The sequence below is a fragment of the Lutra lutra genome, chromosome X (genome assembly GCF_902655055.1).
Source record: "Lutra lutra chromosome X, mLutLut1.2, whole genome shotgun sequence".
Taxonomy (NCBI): Eukaryota; Metazoa; Chordata; class Mammalia; order Carnivora; family Mustelidae; genus Lutra; species Lutra lutra.
In genome coordinates, this window is record NC_062296.1 from 66,253,697 (window position 1) to 66,276,742 (window position 23,046).

Below are 23,046 nucleotides of genomic sequence, written 5' to 3' on the forward strand. Positions count from 1 at the left end.
AATGAGTGTCACATGTTTCCATTCTTCCTCTTCCCAGAATGGGAGCTTTAACTGTAGTTATCTTGTCCCTCCTCAATACGGTATATGAGATGGTGAGGCGGCTGGTCATTTGTCTGTACATTTACAGGGTTGCCAGACCATGAGAAGTCAAATCCAAACCTCAGCGTCAGAACCATGCATCACCTTGAAGTGTTGAATCACTGTGTTATTGTACACCTGAAACTAATATGACACTGTAGGTTAACTAACTGGAATTCAAATAAAAATTAAAAAAAAAAAAAGAACTATGCATCACCCAGAAATGCTGGGTTTTGAGTTAGATAAAATAACTACGTGACTTTTTGTGTTGTTTCCCTGGGGAAAGTGGTATTCATGGATACTTGGGTGGCCAAAGAGTGAACTGTGGCCTGGACTGCTAAATGTACCCAATATTCATTATTTCTTTTTATTTTTTTAGTACTAGAGGCCTCCCCCCTTTTAAACTAGGTAGCCACTTAGCTAAAGACATTTCCCAGACCCCCTTGCAGCTAGTTGTGGTGACAATGGACTGTGTGCAACTCTCGAGTCATATCCTTAAAAGGAAGATGTCTGGCCCCTATTTCATATTCCCTTTCGTCACCCATGGGTTAATACCGACATGGTGGTGTTGAGTCTCCTTTGACTCCGAGGATGAGGGTAACAACCAAGGGGTTTGTAGAGCAGCAGGAAGAAAGGTATGTGAGTTTCGTGTTAACCCTGTTCACCAGGGCTCCTTTATCCTTCTGTTCTATCGATCAGCTTGGACTTTCACACAGAAGAAAAATAAACCTTCCTTCTTATTAAAGCCATTGTTATTTAGTCTTTGCTAAAACAGCTGAACCAATACGCACATGCTGCTTCTGTAATAATTCCAGTTGTCTCAAATAAGACACTAATTAATGCCTTTGCTGGAAAGCCTCCTCCTCTTTCAAATTTAGTTGATTATAAGTAATCAGCTTGTTGAGACATTTTACGGACAATACAGTTTTTAAATTGAGAGGCATAGTCCTTTATGCAATCTCATATTTCTTCTCAAAATTGGTTTTAATTGCTTGGTAAATATAATTATGGGGAAAATTACTGGTTTTTATGTTGCTAAAGATTTTCAGATAGTATGCTATCTCTGCATTTCAGTTTGGAAAGTTTCTACTGATCTGTGTCGCAGCTCACTGATTCTTTTCCCCGGTCTCGTCCAGGCTACTGACAAGCCCATCAAAGGAATTTCTCATTTCTGTTACAATGTTTTTGATTTCTAGCATTCTTTTTACTCTTAGACTTGCCATCTCTCCAATTACTCATCTGCTCTTGCATGTTGTCTATTTTATCCATCATAGCCCTTAACATATTAATCGTAGTTCTTTTTTTTTTAAGATTTTTTTAAATTTATTTGACAGATCACAAGCAGGCAGAGAGGCAGGCAGAGAGAGACAGGAGGAGGAGGCAGGCTCCCTGCTGAGCAGAGAGCGCGATGCGGGACTTGATCCCAGGACCCTAAGGAAGGCAGAGGCTTTAACCACTGAGCCACCCAGGCGCCCCAATCGTAGTTCTTTTAAATCCACTGTCCAATCATCCACAAATCTGTCAGAACCAAGGAGGGTTCTGGTGTTTGTCTTTTCAGACTGTGGTTTTTATTGTCTTTCAACATAGCTTGAATGTTCTTCTCGAAAGCCAGACATACCATATGGATAAGGGAGACTGATTAATAGGCCTTTTGCATGAGGTTCCATGTCAATCTGGCTAGGCGTTAATCTGGTTCTGTTTAATACTTTCCTGTAGCTATAGGGGCCAGAGGCTTCAAATTCCTCCAGTGTCCTTGTTTTTGTCTCCCCTGTTGACTTCGGGCTTCCCTAGGTACTCCTCCTCCAGAGAGCGTCTCCTTTTTGCTGCTCTTTTGGCTGAAATCTACCATTATTATGCTGGAGTCCTGTTGGTGTGGTAGTAAGGTGTTGATGAGCATAAGCATTCTGTAAGCTAATGGTGAAATCTCAGTCTTTTCATGGGCCCATGTTCCTGGGCTGTGACCTCCACAAGCATTTCTTAGCTTTATTTTTCCCCTTGTAGGCAAGAAAGGAAGGCTAGATTGGAATGAAGTAGGAGAAATGCCCTTCCTCAAAGTGGGATAAGGCTCTGGTGAAGTCCTTACGCTCAGTAGAGTAGGCCTTTATCAGAGAATATTCTGGGCACGTTTCACAGTGTCTACTCTTTCCCCTTTCACTGTCAGAGCTCCCACAGAATCTTCTTCAGCTCTTCACCATGAGACCCTAATGGGGTTCTTGGAGGCAAACCCCCCAAAAGTATGGGCCCCCCACAAAAGTGCATTACTTGCCGGTTTCTCTCTCTCATCCTGGTCCTCACTCAGCCTCCAGCAATTCCTCAAAATTACCAGGTAAGTGTTCCTACCAGTTTATATCTCTAGCCATATCTACTCTAGGTAAACAGATCTTGGCTGTGACTCTGGATTCACCTTTCTCTGAATGTGGGGGTGGTGGTCTGCCCTACAACCTCAGTTCTCTGAAGGGTCCAAGAAAAATCATTGATTTTTATTTCAGCCTTTTTCTAGTCATAGAAAAGAGGGCAATGTCCAAAGCTCTTTACATGTTGAAGCTGAAACCAGAGGTCCAACAGTACACTGTCTTAACTTTCAAAAATAGATTTGGTTACAATGTAGAATTTGAATGGAAATTGCAAATGATTTTATTTCAAACTTAGATCTGGTCAAAGTGATTCTTTAATAACAGGAACCTGGGGAGCTGTTCATTTAAACATCTGAGTGGTAGACAGGGTCTAACACCTCAAAATCATGCTTCGGAGATGGGAATCTTCTGGGCCAAAGAGTAGGGCTGATGCTACCAAACCTACCCAACAGGGTTCTGGCCTATTTTTGTGCATATCAGATGAATTTGGATTTTACCTGAGACAAAGCAAATGAATTTCTAGTGACATGAAAGCATATTCATGATCTCTTCAAAATCTGAGTATACTGGAATGGGGAAAAGGCCAGGAAACCAAATGGGCATCCACAGTGCAGGGCCATAAAAATCTGTGCAATCGAGGAAGATGTACTCTGGAAAACACCCAGACACCAAGTAACTGACTAGCCAAGACTTCCATGAAGTAAGTAATGGTAGCTACAAAAAAAAAATCTCAGATCCCACAGTGTGGACTAGGGTTGTGGACTGAGTAACATGACCCTGAGCTGGGGAAAATCTCAGTCCCCAGAGGATCCAAGATGTTCCAGTTCTTTTGGAATGAGCTGCCTGTGTGATTACCTCAATCCACTGTTGACTTATATGACCTCACTGCCCCAGACTTATTTGTCCGATATTCCCTTCCCAGCCATATGCCATTAGTGCTGTTGGTTTCTCTTTCCATGTCTAGCAAATGATCCAAATCTATTTCCACCCACATGTTCCCTCTTGTACTTGGAGAGTGGGATAGCTCCTCTAAAGAGAACCTGTCAGGGCTAATTAGGGAGGAAAGCCTATGTGGCAATGTGTAGGTTTAAAAGACAAGAAAATCCCCCATGGAGGTTCTGTAGAACACTTTGGATATACTGACAAGTTAATAAAAAGCTTGATTCAGTGACATTTTTTTAACACACTGGCATGGAAAGTACCACTGGAAATAAAGTGACTTTCAAGGGAAAATTTGTTTCATTGAACTCTGTGAAGAACTATTATTGGTCTTAAATCTCCTCTGTTTCATGGCTCCCGAAGTAATGCATCAAAGAACAATCAGTGAGGGAACTGGGTTCCCACTCTGGTTCCACAACCTGACAACAGCTTCTTTGTGGCACTTGGGAGCATCATTGTTAGAGAAACTCACTCACCCAGGGAAAGCAGGCCGAGTGTTCTTTTACTCTTTCCTAAACCTGTGTTCACACAGAGCTAAATTGGAGAAGGGGCAGGAGGAGAGGGGAAGAGGAAGGGAGAAAAGGAGGCACACTGACACAGATGGACGTGTGTATGCTCTGACTGGAGAACAGTCGGGAGAACATTTGGTAGTCACAGCTTTGAGAACACCAAGTTTGGTATTGTTTGTGTCAGATGTGTGGAGGATCACCGGGTTTACAAAATGATCTCTCCCCTTTCTCAGCACTCTTGTGAAAATAGCAGAAAGCTCTAACTGTCTTCCTGAGCTTCAAGCATTCTAACAAGTGGCTTAATAAATCAGGCACATGAGAGCCAAGCAGCTCATTAGTGACTCTGTATGTATTACCTGGCTGGCAAGATGAGAATAAAGTTGTTATTAAAGAAAAGGCAAAAGAGGGACGTCTGAATAGCTCAGTGTGTTAAGCCTCTGCCTTTGGCTCAGGTCATGATCTCAGGGTCCTGGGATCAAGTCCCACACCAGGCTCTCTGCTCAGCAGGGAGCCTTCTTCCTCCTCCTGTCTCTCTCTGCCTGCCTCTCTGCCTACTTGTGATCTCTGTCTGTCAAATAAATAATTAAAATCTTTTAAGAGAGAAAAAAGGTTTAAACAAAAAGAAAAGGCAAAAGAGATCAGTATGCATAGTAACTACTAGAGTTGGAATTTAACCTAGAAACAGAGAACTCTTCAAACTTCTAAGTGGCTCATGTCCATTCATATTTATAACTACCACCTATGGCCATTTCAGATGATCCCATCTCAATAATCTAAGAGAAGCCACTTAGTCAAACCGTAAGCACTTATGTTTATTTTCATGAAGTAGATATAGTCCAACTTACCGTGGTCATGAATCTCAATAAATGACTTGAGAAAATAAACAACATGGTAGACCAATAGCCAAAATGGCTCCGGTCCTCTGTCTCCTGTATCTACGCCCCTTGAGTTGTGATATTTCAGCTCCTCGCTTGAAGAGGTGGAGTCCTTTTCCTTTACCTTTTAAATGTGGGCCAACTTGTGACTTGTTTTAGCCAACACAATGCAGAAGAAGTGATATTGTTCCGAGTCTGAGCCTAGGTGGCAAGAAACCTTGCACTTCTGCTTTCTCTCTTGGACTCGTTCCTCTATATGAGGAGAATAAGTCCCAGCTCATCTGATAGAAGGTGAGAGGGCACAAGGAGAAGGGCCTCATCATTCCACCTGAGACAACCCTAGACCAGACAGCCGACCAGAGACATATGAATGAGGAAAGCTGAAGTAAACTGAGCCCATCCCACATCAGGAAGGTCACCAAGCCAATCAACAGACTTCCAAAAAATTATCGATGATTATCATTGGAGGGATGACATTTAGCAGTACTTATTTGATGTGATCGGTGAATATTAACTTTCTCTTGGACCTGCTGTCTGATTTTCTTTGGACTCATCCTGATTTCTTGAAGGTTTTAGACATGTGCTTGTTTTCTTTACTGATATAATAGTATATATAATATACAACACTAACTTTTTACTTAAGCCCCAAGCGTCTCTATCATCCTGAGAAATGCCAATATCCATACAGAAGATTCTTTCTAGTATGATTTTTCTTTGACCTTCTCAGTTTGAAGAAACTTTACCCTCGTGGGCTCTTCAATGACGATCTCTCATTCCCCAAATTCCTTCACACCAGAATTTTTAACCTCCAATATCTCTAGCCTTCTCATATTTTTTACCATGTCCGATATTCAAGTTTGTTGAAAGTTTCTATCTTTGATTCCTCTGTTTGCCTGCATTGTGTCAGCTCCTTCCTGATCTCACTTCTGTAGCAGACACTATACACTGGTTCATTTCCATATCAAACCCCCTCCTCCCTGAGCAATCCATGGGGGTGTATGATTGATGCTGGAAAATTGAGACCTTGAATTTCTGGTCACCTTTGCAAGGAGGGGTGAAGTGTGACACAGTTCTGTCTGAAGAGGTTGGGGGAAGTCACAGTGGAAGACTTCCCTTCCTGAAGAAATCTTCATTAAGAGAGAGCCCTTGGCTCCCTCCTCCTTCCAGCCTCCGACTCAAACGTGATGAGACAATTGTTCAGCCACTGCACTGCACCCACAAAGATCACAGCCATGTGACAAGGATGATGAAAAAGAATGACCTATCGATGCTACAGTGATGACACTGGAGTTACACCATGACCCTAGGATCCATTCTTCAGGATTTTCTTTGTATGAGAAAAATCATCTCGTCCTTACTTGAGCTATTACATACAATAAGGTTTTCTGGTGCTCATGGCTGTATCACACAGCTGTACTGATACAACTTCTTTTCCTATCTGGTCTTTACATAATTCAATAGATCTTGCTTTCTACCATATTGCCCTACACTGCCGTGCAGCATTCCAATCTAGAGTCCTTCCAGCTGCCCACCTACCCCTAGACCTGGATTACAAACCTATCTAGAGAAATCATACAAATACATACAAATTTATTTTAAGCTTTAGTTGGTAAAATATCCTGAGTTTGACTCCATACTGGAGTAACTCTTCCCTCTCTTCACCTAATAGCAACAACTAAGGTCTATCACTCTTCTCACTGTTTGACCCATGACTTTGCAAACTCCCAGAATCAATACCCTCTCGCATTTATACAGAAGCCATAATATGGGAACTCCTGGTTTCACTTTTCTTCGTCTTCTCTATTCTTTCCTGGAAACTTATCTTTATTCCAACTCTTATTTCTTTCTTCGCAGCTCAGTGAAAAAGTACACTATTTTTTATTTAGCAAAGCACTCCAGAAGTTAGTGGCTTAAAACAACAATCACTGAGTGTTTCGACATTAAGTATGCAGGTCAGATGGAGGTTGGTTGATGCAGGCTAGACTTAGCTAATGGTGGCTTATCCTTCTGCTATGTCCAGTGAGCTACCAAGGCTAGTCCTTCTCCTAGCAGAGATGCAAGAGCACAGGCCCAGTTGTGCAAGCTGCTTTCCAGATCTGTTTGTGTCACATCTGCTAACGTTCCACTGGGTAAGGTATGTCATGTGATCAAGCCTAGATTCAGAGTGGGAGGGCACTGAAAATTTACATAATACTAGGAGTAGATACAAGAAGGGTGAAAAATTAGTCATTAGTGTAACTTATCTACTTTATCACTCTGTGGATTTTTTTCAGTGTGTGATATCACTTCTTCTATAATTGCTCTTTCTCTCTCTTTTTGGGAGGCTCTTCTGATGCTCACCTCTTGGGTGTGAGCGTTTCCTCATATTTCATCCTCGGTGCTCCTTTTTCTCCTCACTCCTTGTATCCCCCCCCCCACCATATTCAGGAGTCCTACTTTTATATCTCTACATGTACCACTTCTCTAGCCAAATGGAAGCATCTGTAGCCTTCCACATTCATTGTACTTTTTCATGCCTCATGCTTTTGAACATTCTGGTACTTCTTCCTGGCGGTTTCACCACCCTTAGCCTGGTTACCATCTGCCCTCTTCCACGAGTCAGCTCAGTTAAAGCATCATCTTCCTTTCTCTCATCCCTCAAAGTCCAAGCTAGTGTTACAACATAGCAAGCCATCAACAAACACTTATTGAGATAGTTATTTAAAATAAAAATATGTAATTAATTTTATTCCAAATGTTAAAAAATCAAAGTCTACTGGGCAAAGACCAAACACCAAAATTCGTTTTAGCCTACAGAGGTACGAGGTGACACAGAAACAGATTTTACACTGCTTTTTCCTCCTACTTGTCTTCAAGAAAAATTCACAATGTGACATGTGATAGCTGGAAGTGAATGATTCATTTTATTTTGACCTCAAATATAACCTCTAAATGATAGGGCTTAAACAGGTTTTTTTTCCCCCTAGTGGATGACATACTATTTTCTGAAGCTGACCTTCACTTTCCTTGTTTATATAAATGGCTGAATGCTTTTCTTTTGGTAAAGCACACTGTTTCCAACCATGTCAGTGGTATCTCTTATGGACTGTGCAATGCTCCAGGAAATATAAAGGAATAAGTAAGTATAATTCTATCAAAACATTTTCTCCTATAGCTTCCTCTTCTCAAGTAGAGTTTTATTATAAACTCTCTGATAAATAATTCACTGAGAAATTTACATGTTCATAGTCCCTTGGTAGCATGACACAGTATGAATGCCATAAACTTGACAAGTGGTCAAGGACATAGACTGTGTTGGCCTAGAAATAAACAAGCAACTACAGGTAAGTGTTCCAAGAGCAACACAGCTTTGTTGATGAAAGACAACTTATCAGTAAAGACTCACATAGGAGAGCTCAAAAGGAACAAAATAATTGAAATGGTACCATAGAACATTCTGGGTTCCATAACACCACTCTGCTGCACCACACATCCTTCTTAGCTCTCATTCATTCCTTAAAAACAACAACAACAACAAAACATTTTTTGAATCTGGCATTCTCTGCTCTAGAAGTACAATAAGAAGCAGAATAGACCAGGTCCCTGGTTGGGAGGTTTACACACTTGCGTGACAGATACAAGACAAACAGGTGAGCAGTTCCAATAAACCCTAGAAGGAGTGAGATGAAAAACAAAGGAGAAAGAAGAAGAAAAATATTTTTCCATACTCTGTAAGAAGGAAAGAGATGTCAAAGAACTGGTAGAGGGATTCCCACTTCTGTGATAAGAGAAGCAGAGAACAGCGAGGCATGCAAGTATGCTCTTATGGAAGGTGGCAAGGAGTGAAAGGAGGCCTTGGGTGATGGATTCCATTTCTTGGTGAAGTGGGAAGAAATATGCAGATAGTGACAGGAAAGTTCTGGAGTCACAGGGTTGGAGAGTGAGAGAAAGCGTATAAGAGCCGAGGTGGAAAACCAATGCTGAGCAGACCAGAGAACTGTCAGAGGTTTCCCCCGCTGCTCTGAAAGGTCTGCTGTGGGTGGAGGCCTGACAGGTATTATGGAGGCGCAAGTCATTCGCTGAGGGGAATTTTCTACCAGTGTGATGTAGGTAGAGAAAAGCCAAATGAGTTGGATACATTTAAGTGTTAAATGTTTAGCTAACAAAGAATCAGAGAAAATAATAGCTTTTTTCACTTTGTGTTGGTTCCAAAAGAAACAGTCCAAAACCAAATTCCATAATGACTCCGGGAGAGATGTCCCTGGGGCAAACCCCCCAGTGAGGGCCTTCTTCCCATTTGAACAAATGGCTGCCACATGGACCCAATGTCCTTACCATAGAGACTGCCGCTCTCCAGGCTCTGAATCCCCCATCCCATCAAACATAACCTAGGGGTGAAACAGAGGTGAGACCTGGGGGGACAGAAAGCCCTTTGGGAACAGTTTTTACTGTTCTCCATGCCCTTGTCTGTGTCTGGAAAGAGAGAGTTGGGCCTTGAATATTTCCATTCGTGCTGATCCCTAAGTTTTAGAGCTTGGAATAGTGGAATAGGAAATGTGTTTAATCACGTAGTCTCAGCCCATTATTCAACATCTGTATCATCCATATCTTGACCTGAGGAAGAGGGTATATAATGATGCTTATTATAATGAGAAATATACACACAATCCATTCGTGTCAACTGAGGTCAATCTGTACATGTTTATATTTTATTATGCATTTGAACACTAGAGATGGATCATGTGTTGAATAAGCAGACATGATCAGCGTTAGTTCTTAGCAAGTGCTTTGTTATGGGGAAACCAGGGCACAAAATGCTCATTTTGTTCATATTCAGTGTTATTTTCTCCCCATACAAAAGTTGCTTTGTTTTAAAATTAACCACTTTAAAGGTTCTCATCTGGCCTATGAATAAATATTTATAATGTGCTTTGACTATGAAGAGGGTCATTAGCATATAGACATGGACAATGAATTATTTCCTCTGATAAGGACGCAGATCTGTGAAGAGCAAAAATGACTAAACTTAATGAAGGCATTTTATGCTCATAAATACCTTATCCAGCCCTTCAAAATCATCAAGAAATGTCCTTTATGAGACATGGTTTAGCAGAATCACAGAAATTAAGAGCTGGGTGAGATTTAATAGGTTTCCTTGCACCTGCTCTTTCTCTGAATCAGTATAGAACTGACTCATGAAATATGTTTATTTTTTATCAGTTTATAGTTCCCTTCAGGGCAACAATGCACCATAAGGCACAATAGGGTCATAGTCTATGCCCCGGATCAAAAGGTCAGCATTTCTTTCCACTTAAAGAGAGACACTAAATAAGATTTTCTTTTTCCCCTCTGTGATGTTAGGAAATATGCTGAGCCCTGAGATTTGTTTCAAGTTTGTAATTTGTGCATGAGCTGGGGCGTGGACTGCCCATAAAGTGAGTGAAATTCGTAGTTCGACAAACAGTTCGAAAATTGCCCCTTTCACTAGAAATGGCAAGAGGAGGGACTGAAGCACACAAATCAATGAATTCCCTAAACCTTAGCCAAAAACATTCTCATGGCTGTCCTGCAACCGTGTGAACAAGCAAATGACATTTCACCTTTTGCCGCATGAGCAAGTACTTAATCATGATAAAAATTCATGGCACAGACCAGGACAGGAAAGAGAGGAAAAAACATAGGCTGGATATCTCATATAGAATCTGAGTGTGCAGGAAAGGCATCAACTTGTACAGACAAGTCTTTTTACGGAAGAAAGTCTTCCTCTCTATAGGCAGGAATCTATGAGTCTGCAGGGAAGGCATCAGCCTGTACAGGCAAGTCTTTCTTTTTCTTCCCAGGTGCCTGCTTACCTCCCCCTTGCCAGTGTGCTAATCATGGTACAGCAACCTCGGCTTTGTACTCAGCGATCCCTTTTCACTCATATCCTGACCACCCCAATACCAAAAAGCCAGAGAAGGACATCAAATAAAAGCCACAGAAGCTGATGAAAGCATTGTCTCCCTGCTGGGACACCAATACCAAACTTCTTTGCCTCCTGGTAATGCCCCTCTCCCCTGGCTTGTAGGCCCATGGTACCATGAGATAATGGTATAATGAAGGCACCAAGTTCTTTTCAGTCATCCGACTCTCTGACCCTCACTCTCTTTCTTCCCATCCCATTTCTCCTAAAACGCTCACCACAGTAATTCTCTGACCCTGCTTGGACCTCGGATGCCATGAGCCTGTTGCATTTTCACTGTTTGTTGCTACTTACTCAGCTTGGAGTCTGTGATCTATCAGCACACTCCCTCCCCTGAAAATGCCTTCAAAACCCACGTTCCTCTCTTCCTCAGCTAAAACCACCTAGAGACATCCCAACCCTGATTAATCCTACTCTTCTCACGCTTCCAAGAGCTGAACGTGACTGGAGCCCGAGGCCTCCATAACCGGTTTCATGTTGAAATTAGGGCAAGTCCCTTCTGCTCTGAGAAAACACAAAGTTCTCTCATCTAACTTCCCATTTTGAATCCAACTTCTAATCTAACTTTCATGTTCCCATCTAACTCCTTCACATCACTCAGATGATCGTTTAAACATTTTTTCGGAGCAGCCTTGCCTTATCAACTCAACCCAAATAGCCTCTCCTTCATCACACCTCATTACCCTCACTTTGCTTAAATCATCTTTGTAACGCTTCTCGCTACCTGACATCCCATATACATGTATACATATATATCTGCAAATACACATGAATGCCATGGACACAGGGAGTTTTTCCTGTCTTTCAACTTCAACACTATTATTTTGTGTAAAATAGGATTTGTTGTGGGGACACTACCCTGTGCGCATTGTGGGATGTTCGGCAGTGTCCGTGGCCTCTACTCATTATGTCAGTGGTATCCGCACTAGCTATGATGGCCGAAAGCATCTCCAGACGTTATCAAATGTTTGCAGGAGCCCAAAAGGGAAAAATTCCCCCCAATTGAGAACCACTGCTCTAACACAATGCCTGGCACAGAGTGGGTGCTAAGCGAACATTTGATGAATGAATAAATCACCAAATTGTAGGTCACAAAGAAGCCCCAGGAATTAATAAGGCTTCCTTCTCTAACTTCTGGCAGAACTCTGTTTAAGTCTTACCGGAAAAAGCCAACTTACCTTGTTTTGGGGGAAAGAAAGGATTTTGCACCAAATGTTCTCAACCCGGACTACACGTTCTAGTCACCGGGGGAAGCTTTTGAAAAACTCCTGATGCCATGCTCCTCTCCAGAGCAATTAAATCAGAATCTCAGGAGGTGGGGTCTAGCCTAGATCATTTTTAAAATCTCCTCTTGTGATTCTTATTTGCAGCCAAGGTTCACTTCCTGTTCTTTTCAGTCCTGCAATGACTAATTTTATAGCATAGTGATCGTCACAGAGAGGACATTTCTCCTCACGTGTCTACACTGGCGATCAGTGCTTTGGAAAGGAAAGGAAGTAGATATGAACACAGTAACTTCTTATTCCATTTATATCTTCTATTCCCTGTCCTATTGTTGATCCATGTTCATCCTAAATAAAGCAATTTAAAAAGTAGTGTTCTACTCTTGGTCATTAGTTCTGATAATTAGGAAAATGGTGTTTCCTTGCAATTTTCTTTGGTAATAATGGTTTGTGCTGTGCTGTCATATTGGGACCAGATATTGGAAAGGCCTTAAAATAGTACTGTGTGAAAGTCTTGATTTATAGTAGCTCGCATACTAGAAACAAAAAGATTATAGACGCATGCCCAAAACAGAACACATAGCCAAGCAGGGTTAGCACTACAAATTAGAGAGGCCCACCAATAGTCATGAAACATATGATGGTCTACTGGTGAGAACATTAATAACCGTGATTTTAAGTGTCGTGTTCAAGTATGCAGAATTTTTCATTCCCAAAGTGGTACCTCATAACTTGAAAAACAAACTCTGGTTCTCAAAGATGAATCGTCCTGAAGTGAACTAAATACTTTCTAATTCTAGGTTTCTTATGGGAATTACCTGTTTCACTGTGATTGCAAAACAAGTAGGCATGATACCTGTCCCCATATTGCAATAACTTCGGTATGCAAAATATCCTGAAAAAGGAGAAACAGTCTTCCTCTATGAATGACAAATGCTGCTTTTCTGAAGTAACTCGGACATGAAGCACAACTTAGGAGAACCTGGTAACAAAGTGCACACAATGAAGTACACAGTCCAGTTTTGTTCAGCCGAGCTCATAAAACGAGAGCAGAGGGTTGCCTGGGTGGCTCAGTGGGTTAAAGCCTCTGCCTTCAGCTCAGGTCATGATCCCAGGGTCCTGGGATCAAGCCCCACGTTGGGCTCTCTGCTCAGCGAGGAGCCTGCTTCCTCCTCTCTCTCTGCCTGCCTCTCTGCCTACTTGTGATCTGTCTGTTAAATAAATAAAATAAAATCTTTAAAAAACAAAACAAACAAACAAACAAACAAAAAAACGAGAGCAGAGAAGGCAGAGACCTGAGATTCAGAAGCCCCGGGGTCCGGCTAATAACCACATGTCCTTGCCCAAATTACGTGCCTCTCTGAGTTCTACTTTTACTTGTAAAATAAGAGTTGGACTAGAATAGTAATGAACTTTCCAACCTCAATTTAGGAGAGTAATGGTTGCGATAAGCTGAGTAATGCATCCTCTACCTTTCCCCCCAACTCCTACCCCACAGAGGATGTCCACCTCTGAAAATCCCTAGAACCTGTGACTATGTCTTCTCACTAACAAAAGGCACTTTACAGAGATGATGAAGTTCAGGAACTTGAGAGGGAGACAGGAGGAGAAGACATGAGGTTGGAAGTAGAGGTCAGAGAGGAGAAAAGATACTGAACTGCCAGCTTTGAAGATGGAGGAAGGGGTCATGAGCCAAGGAAGGCAGGCAGTTTCTAGAAGGTGTAAAGGCAAGTAAATGGATTCTCCCCTAGAGTCTCCAGAAGGAAGGCAGTCCTGCAGACCCATTTTAGACTTCTGCCCTCTAGCACTGTGAAATAATAAGTTTTAAAAATAATAAGTTTGGGGGCACCTGGGTGGCTCAGTGGGTTAAGCCTCTGCCTCCGGCTCAGGTCATGATCTCAGGGTCCTGGGATTGAGCCCCACATTGGGATCTCTGCTCAGCAGGGAGCCTGCTTCCCCCTCTCTCTCTCTGCCTGCCTCTCTGCCTATTTGTGATTTGTGTCAAATAAATAAATCTTTTAATAATAATGATAATAATAATAAGTTTGTGCCACTTAGAGCCACTTAATTTATGGTAATTGGTTATAGCAGCAATAGGAAACTAATTTAGGTTAAGATCTTGGGTGCTGCTATCAGACTCTTTGAGTTTAAATCCTTCTTCTATTATTCACTGGATAGATAAACTTCCACAAATGGCTTCAACTCTCTGTATCTCAGTGTCATGTTAAAAAATGGGATGATACAGTACCAGCAGGAAACCTGTTGGGTTATTTTGAGTTTACATGAGGAAATCCTGAGGATCATCTGGAACTTAGTATACTGTGTTTAGATAAATGTAATCATTGTTCCGCTAAATTTTATAATTTAGGATATTTGCACCTCCTTTCCTATAAATCAATTATTTCTTTTTATATAGTCATCGAGGAGCACCGGTGTAGGAGCGTTTACTTTTAAGAGTTATGTATATAAACATTGCATTTGAGTCTTACAATCAACCGTGAAATAGGTATAACATTAAAATTTCCTACGAGGCTGTGGGAGGTCAGTTCACGCAAGTAATGTAGCTAGTGAGTGAAGAAATCACAGTAGCTTGTTCACTGTTACATTAACTGCGTTTATTGGCTAGATGATGACGAAATAATACGTATACATAAACACAGCAGTGGGCACTCAACCGACACTGCGGAGTCCTAACACTAGGTCACCCCGTCAGACCCACAGGGTCACAGTCCCCAGCGCTTCACCAACCAGCCCAGTAGCCAGGAAGGTCGCAGGCAAACGGTGGACGCCTCCAGTCCCGCCGAAGCCTCCCGCACTACCGACAAGGTGGCGCCGTTACGACACAAAGGCGGGGCCTTCGTGGGGACCGCCTCCCTACAGAGATGGAGGCGGAGCCACCTTGGAGGCCCCAGTGCTGCCGTGGAGTTCGACCCGCCCGCCGCTCCGCCCCTCGGGAGAGTCGGCGCCACCATGGAGGACTACCACCGCCACTGCGACGAGGTACCGCCCCTCGGCCGCCCGCGAGCGACCCCCGCCCCCGCCCGCCTCGGCGAGGCGTCTCGGCCGGGTGGTCTCCCGGCGCCGGGGCGGCCCCGGGAGTAGGGGTGCGGCTCCCTCCGGGCCCGGGTCTTCCCCTCCCCTTCTGGCCGGGACCCGCCCCGCCCGGCCTGGCCCCGGTCCCTGGCCCGGCCTAGCCCTAGCCCCCGACCCCCGGGACCCTGAGGGTGGGCTGAGAGTCCGGGTGGCAGGGGCGACTGGGAGAACGCGGGCCGGGAGGGGAATCCAGGCCGAGGGGTGGAAGGCCGGACTTGGGGTGCGTGGGGTGGGGATGGGGTGTCGGGCGCCGCCCGTCTGAGACTGGCCTTAGAAGCCTGTCTGCCCGGCCGTTTCCTCCGCCCCTTGGCGTACCCGAAGCAGGTGCGGCCGCCTCGCGACCGAGGCCCCGATGGCAGAGCCGCTCGGTGGCACTGTGGCCTGGGTGGGCTGGGAGGAGGTGGTTCATGGATTAGGAGCCCTTGCTTACTGACTCAGGCTTCCCGGCACCTCACCAGAACCCCATGATGTCAGTTATCTTCCTGTTACTGATGGGGACTCTGACTTTCATGGCGACTAAGTGAATTGCCCAAAGTGAAAACTGGCCCGGATGACATGCTCTATCTGAACCCAGGCCTCTGACTACACACCTACAACTCAGGCTTCACTTAACCTTTAGGAGGATAAGGCCTTTTGGATCCCAGCATAACCTTTGACAGGCCTGAAGGGCAGAATAGACAATGACATTTTCTGTTCAGCCACAGGTGAATGATGCAGTGAAATGAAAGTAGGCACCTGGAGGAGGTGCCGCAGAAAATGGTGTGTTATTAGAGCCCTGGAAAGGGCTTTCTGTCCATCTGTCTGTAGGTGGGATTCTGCTGAAGCTACAACCACACTTAAATTCATTACTTTTGTGATGCAGGTATCAGACATACTTGTACGTTGCTGGGAAATAAGTAGTCTTATTTTACAAATTGAGGCACAAGCAGTTTCACTCTCAGACAGACATATCCCCCAACAAGTGCTAGTCTCCTGACTCCTAAGAGGGTTCTGTATGGTAGTACTTCCTAAATATATTTTAAAAGAAGTAAAATTACATGTGTTACCATGGCCACCTGGTATTACCTGATTTTTTGGTGCCCTTCCAAATTGAAGTGAAATGGACATTCATAGGTCACTTTTGCAAATAGATAATAACCTTATTTTAAGGTAAAATGATAATTTTGAGAGGGTCAAAATGTGAGAGCTGTTTCCACAACTCTAATTGTTTAGGATTTTATTCCTTTGTTGTTGGGGAATTCTCTGGTGTAATTAAATGAGTTGAAAATAATTTAAATCTATACTCAAAATGATACTTTTCCAGGATGGGGTTTTTTTAAAACTAATTTTAAGTTGCACAGGGAGATTTACAAAAATGGTGATGTCATAAAGCACCTAAAACGTCTCCATGGAAACAAATCACGTATTACCTAAAGAGTTTGAGTTTAGACTGCACTCTTAGTCACATAGCCTGGTTCCCTACTCTAGGACACTTGGATGTCATTAATAGTTGCTTTTAACTCAGAATTCTGTCAAGCCACTTCACAGCAAAGGCTAATTTGCCAGGCCTGTTACAGTAGTAAAGTGACATTAATTTAGATCAAGCATTTTTGTAACCTTTAACTCAGAGAAGCCACATTTTTGTCCCATGTAACTTAAAAAACAAAATTGAAAACAGTCTATTAATCAGTCTCTTCTCATGAACCACCTCATTCTTACTTGCTGTGGTCTTTTCCTATATACTGACGTATGTGTATACCTCTTTCTTTATATCCTCTTCCTGCTATTTCCTGAGCTTTACAATACAAAGCTTCTCAATCTAGGACATCCATCAAAATCACCAGTAAAGCACCTTTTAAAAAATGTGATTGCCAAAGCTATGCCACAGCCCTTATGAATCAAATCTTGAGGGAGGTTGGTAGGGAAAGCATCCCACAACTTTAGAAGTGTTCTCGGTGGGGGGCACCTGGGTGGCTCAGTGGGTTAAAGCCTCTGCCTTCGGCTCAGGTCATGATCTCAGGGTCCTGGGATCAAGCCCCGCATCAGGCTCTCTGCTTAGCGGGAAGCCTGCTTCCCCCTCTCTCTCTGCCTGTCTGCCTACTTGCGATCTCTCTCCATCAAATAAATAAATAAAATCTTAAAAAAAAAGTATTCTCGGTGGGATTAGCAGCCTGGGTAGAACTGACCCCCCTTGGGACGCCTGGGTGGCTCAGTTGGTTAAGCAACTGCCTTCGGCTCAGGTCATGATCCTGGAGTCCCAGGATCGAGTCCCACATCGGGCTCCCTGCTTGGCAGTGAGTCTGCTTCCCTCTGAACTCTCCACTTTCACACTCTGTCTCTCAAATAAATAAATAAACTTAAAAAAAAGAACTGACTCCCCTTACCACTACGGTCTGCTGTCACTAAGACCTGCCCAGGCCAGCCTAGGGTATTCTGCGTGTTGTCACAGCTAGAAATAAAAGGAACTCTGTGTTGAAAGCAGCTGTATCTTTTGTTTCCCCCTTAGGTTGGATTCAACGCTGATGAAGCACACAATATTGTTAAAGAGGTGAGTTGCACATCTCATTCGTCTTGAAGCTTGCTATGTTGATGGAAACTTTAAAAAGCTGTTTTGACTTCCAGTACAAAGTTAGAAACCTTACTATTCAAACAAGATTTTTAATATTTACTCAGTTTTTATGGGGGTGCTTCATAGAGATGGGCCTTAGAAAGCTGTTTTGTTGTATGCTCTCAGGCATCCTGGAGCTTACTCTGAAAGTGATATTGGAGTATTAGTCTAGAAAACTGGTTTGCTGTTTTGTAAAACTGATGTTCTGTCTTTTGAATAAAAGTAGTTTTATTCTGGTAGGCCAAATATTAGTTTAAATGTTAATGCTATAAAAGTGTGTGTGTGTGTGTGTGTGTCTCTCTCACACACACACACGCTTTTATATAGGTAAACTATATGTAAAATATATGTCAAAATATGCTAGAAATATGCTTTTGTAGCCAAATTTAATTGGAAAAATAATCACTTACCATCTTATAGACACAGATATGATGCTAAATCAAAACCTTAAGTATTTGAAACATGAAATCTGGTCCTTCTAGTAAGCAAACAGACAAGAAGTTCTATTTGGCAATCAATTCTGGCAGAGAAACTTGAATTACTGTAGTGGTATCCCATACAGACTACACGGTGGGGTAAGGTATTTATGAACACTTTTAATAGTCCTGAGTCATTTTTCACTGTGCCAAATCCCAGGGGAAAATTGAGCTGGCCCAGAAGGCAACCTTGTATTAGAGGTATGGTGGCTGAGGCTGTGTCCTAGCAGGCCCTACCTGCCTCTAAGTCTGGGCTGGGTTGGCTTGCCTTCTGGGCACTGAGCACCTCCTCAGTCCATCCTAAGACAGTACCTCATCTGTCTGAATGTTCTAGGGCACAAGCTCACCCAGAACTCACCCAGGGCTGGCCTTATACAGCTAGGATCAAGCCGAGGTCTGAGAAAGCTAGACAGGCCCCTGAACATCCTGCCATATTTTTCAAGTTCAGACTCATGTGTTCGAACTCCGTAGTATAGCAGGATGGCTGCGATTAACAGCACAGCATTGTGTGCTCCAAACCTGCTGAGAGTAGATTTTAAATGTTTCTACCACAAAGACACAAAGTGGTAACTGCATGGAGGGATGGATATGTTATATAACTAACCTTATTGTGATCATTTCCTAGTGTATTTGTGTATCAGGTCATCACATTGTACACCTTGAACTTAGACACTGTTATAGGTCAGTTACATCTCAATAACGCCGGAAGGAATAGAACAGCAGCAGCGATAAGGGTGATGATGGTGATCTGTAAGGTTACATGTGGGCTTACTCTGTCTCAGTCACTGGACTTGAGCGCTTGACATTCATCTCACTCCATCCTCACAATAACCTGATGAGGATCTTATCTCTTAAGGATTAGGAAAATAGGGGCTCCAAGAGGTGAAGTCACTTGCAAAAGGTCACAGTGAGTAGGTAGCAGAAGTGACCTTATACCTAAGTTTATGACGCTAAACCAGTGGCCTTAACCATCCAGAGGTGGATGTGAGTGAGCACTGGAAAATTATTCAACGGTCTTATGCTGGGGCACCTGAAAAGTGGTGTTTGTTCATTTACTTTTAGTGGCAGGAGGTGGTAGCTTTATGGCTGAGTAATTACATAATATAAACAAAAATGTAATTTTTACACATGAGAATTCGCTTTTTAAATTGGACTCCTTTATTTCTAGCATCCGAAACCTCTTCAAATCCCAGCTGTTTCAAAGCCAACCTTCAACCAATTAATATCACCCTTTCTTAATCTCCACTCCCCTCCATAATCCTTTTATGACATAGCTTATCATCCTCGATTAGTCTTTCTTGTGTTACAGATTTCTTTTATTAGCTTCTCTGCTAGTTCTTTCCAACAGAGGCCACATCCTGTTGATCTTTATATGGCCCATAGTATCTCAGAGAGTGAGATGATACACGCAGGAACACTCTGAAAACTCTAAAACAGCTGGAGACAGGACATAATAAGTATTTCCCAGATGCCTATTTTCTAAGATGCCTTTTGGGGTTATTTTTTTTGTTTTGAATAAATTTTTGCTGTGGTTTGTACAGGTCTTTAACTGTCCTCTGCCCTTTTAGTGTATAGATGGGGTCTTGGGTGGTGAAGATTATAACCAGAACAACATCAACCAGTGGACCGCAAGCATAGTGGAGCAATCCTTGACACATTTGGTTAAGTTGGGAAAAGCTTATAAATATATTGGTAAGTATCAGTGACCTTCCTCTCTAGTTTGCTCCCCTTTGTCCTCACGGTCTTTTCTGAACTTAGAGACTGCAAATGAGTAATAGACAAGTTGGATTCTAATAGGATGCGAAGGACTTCCGGCTTACTGCTCCAACGAGAGTATCTGGTAATACCTAAAAGATGGAGAGCTTTCGCTACTCGGAAGCACTTGGAGCTCCTGCCAGCCACCTGCCTGTCCTTGACAGCAGCCCGTTTTATGTTTGTATCAGCTGCCTCCTTCCACGGAGACCCACTCAGCCCTGTGGTCTCCCCATCAGGAGCTCCGTGCCTCCCCACACATACATAGGATGGCAAAGCGCCACACGGTAGTTGTTTAGACAGTGTAATCTTTTCTTCATTTTTTTGTGTTTGGATTATGCCCAGGGAATGAGGCACGTGATTTGGCCCAGATTTTTCCTGCAGCATAAACACCAGTGGTCATGGCAGTGGGCAACAGACTGGATCCAGTGGGGTCAGAATCGTGGTGGTAGATCATCAAGAGGACTTATTTTTTTCTGTTTGCCGAAAGCTTTGTTTTCTGTCCTTTTTACAGCTTGTAGAGCTCTGAACTCAAACACTCAGATTTCTGAGATATCTTTTCCTTTGTTAGTGTTCTCACGCTGCAACTTTATTTTTAGTGACCTGTGCAGTGGTCCAGAGGAGTGCCTATGGCTTTCACACAGCCAGTTCATGTTTTTGGGATACTACATCTGACGGTAAGAGACCTTAAGCTGATTCATACAGAATCCAACTTCCGGCAGGGTCAAACAGTGCACTTAGGATCAAATGCTCGTTTATCTCTAATTAAATTTTGAAAAGGCTATCAATAGGATCGCTTTGTACCTAGCCGCAAGTATGCCTTCAGAGAGAGATGAAATGTGAAGATTTAGCAGATTGCAGGAAATATTAAAACTGATGAAAAATGTGTATATATATTCCCTCGCAATTTCGATATTTTGCTGATATTTCATCTGAGTTCTCGTTTTGTGTGTGTTTCAGGAACCTGTACCGTAAGATGGGAGAACCGAACCATGAACTGTATTGTCAATGTTTTCGCTATTGCTATTGTCCTGTAACAGACTAAGAATGTTCGGCCAAAGCCATTAACTTAAGAATTTGTCAGTGTATCCTTTCTAAAAAGAGTAGTAGTTTCTTGGTAATGTGTTAGATGACAAGTGCACAATATGCTTCAAAAGCTACCAATGAAAACTGAGTATTATAAGCAAGCGATCTCATAGTGAGTTGGCAGATGATCTCATATTCTATCTGGCATTATTTAAATAGGAAAAATTTATTGTTGGCAAAAAACAAAAGCAAATATGGCATGACATGAAAATATAATCTTATATTTACACCGGCTTTTCACCAGCATGTACCTAGGAAGATGGGGAAATCCATTCAGATAATAAAATTCTCTTTCATCCAGAGAAGTTAACAGGGATAAATATATGACCCCCCCCCCAAAAAGCTGCAAAGATAAATGTGCAGAAAACGATAACTAGCTAACCCTTCTTAGTTTTTCATTTCTTCTCCTTACTTAGTTGTACATATCATTGAGTAGGAAATAATTCTGTTCGGTTTTTTTTTCCCTACCAACTATTACTATAGTAGCAACCATCATTGATGTGTTTATTTTTTTCTGAGAATTGTCGAAACAGTTTTTTAAGTTTAAAATTCTTGGATTTACACTTGAGGGCCAAATAAATCTGGTAACCTGAATTCCCTAGTTCGGCAAAGTTCATGACCGTGTGTGCTAAAAAGTACATGACACTGACAGCCGCCTTACACTGACTCATTTCACATAGAGCTAACATTTATGGGATCCCTATTATATGCTTATTTCTCTCTCAGCATTGGAATTACCAATGTACTGTGTGAATTCTAAGTTACTTTTGGCACCTGTTCAGTTGGACAGCTAACATATTTGGGGAAGAAATAAAGAATTATTTTACAAGAAGAAAATGAATCTGGTTATCCACATAGAAATAAGCAAAATGAAAAGCACCTATTGCTGATGGAGAACTGTCAGTTTAAGCATTGCTCCTACCAAGTAAAAAAATGCATAAAATATGCAACTATTAGTTAAAGGCCTTACTAGCCGTGTAACAGTATAGATAGTTAATTTTGTGATTCGTTTAGTTATAACCATCTGTAAGTAATTTAAATACTACATGGGGTTCAAATTGAGTAGAGTCAAGTATAAATTAAAAGTATACAATCATTAGCAGGTTAATGAATATCTCAGGGCTTATGAAATGTAGTTGTATTTATTAAGAAAATAAAAGATGAGAAAATAGATGGTGGTAGATAGTTGGTCTGACAACTGGTCACCAAACACTAAGTCAATCTGGTTATTTACGCTGGAACACAAAATTTTACGTATTACCACTAACACTAATATACATAGGGAGTGGAACCACGATTCATTGCATTTTGAGGGGAAAGAAAGGCTTAGTATTAGTACTGACAATATTAAGATAGTGATGGTATTCTTGTAGGAATACTATGTGCATGTTTGTTATATTGCTGAATAATTTTTCAATGTTTAAGAAGAATATTAAGAAAATACAAGGAAAGAGTTTCATGCGGTGATAATACGTTTTTTGGCACGTCAAAAATTCTTATAGCCATTACCTTTCTTTTACTTTGCACTGCTGGCTTTTGTGCCCTTGAAGATTATAATAGTGACCAAAATATTTGTTTGGTTAAGGCTTGCTTTTGATTATTGTTATTGAGGCCTGATTTTAAAGGAATAATAATCAAATATACCTCGTGAACTTGCTATCTGCTCTGTTTTTATTTAAAATACAATAAAGATTATATTCCTGTGCTGTGCTTTCGCTTCTTGCGTGATCATTGAATAGTTTAAAAATGGCATTGTGGGGGCACCTGGGTGGCTCAGTGGGTTAAGCCTCTGCCTTGGGCTCAGGTCATGATCTCAGGTCATGATCTCAGGGTCCTGGCATCAAGTCCCGCATCAGGCTCTCTGCTCAGCAGGGAGCCTGCCTCCCCCTTCTCTCTGCCTGCCTACTTGTGATCTCTCTCTCTCTCTCTCTGCCAAATAAGTAAATAAAATCTTTTTAAAAACGGCATTGTGCTTACTTGAAAAAATTCTAAAGAAGAATAAGGGAAAGGAATGTCAGACCACATAGATACAGAATACAGAATAAATACCATTAAAATAGCAACCCAAACCCAGTATTCAACATTACAACGTAATTAATAGCTTCTATTTTATGCCTTTTACTCTGTGACCTT

At 42.2% G+C, this 23,046-nt stretch overlaps 1 protein-coding gene across 1 annotated transcript; it reads left to right on the plus strand.

The window, feature by feature from the left end:
• Nucleotides 1–14,624: 14,624 nt before the first annotated feature.
• Nucleotides 14,625–22,623, plus strand: DYNLT3 (dynein light chain Tctex-type 3). The gene is made up of 5 exons (XM_047716394.1): nt 14,625–14,919; nt 17,498–17,539; nt 19,644–19,767; nt 20,427–20,504; nt 20,788–22,623. Exons 1-5 carry the CDS (start codon nt 14,890–14,892, stop codon nt 20,862–20,864), a joined length of 351 nt encoding a protein of 116 aa, XP_047572350.1. The 5' UTR covers nt 14,625–14,889; the 3' UTR covers nt 20,865–22,623.
• The last annotated feature ends 423 nt before the right edge of the window (nt 22,624–23,046 follow it).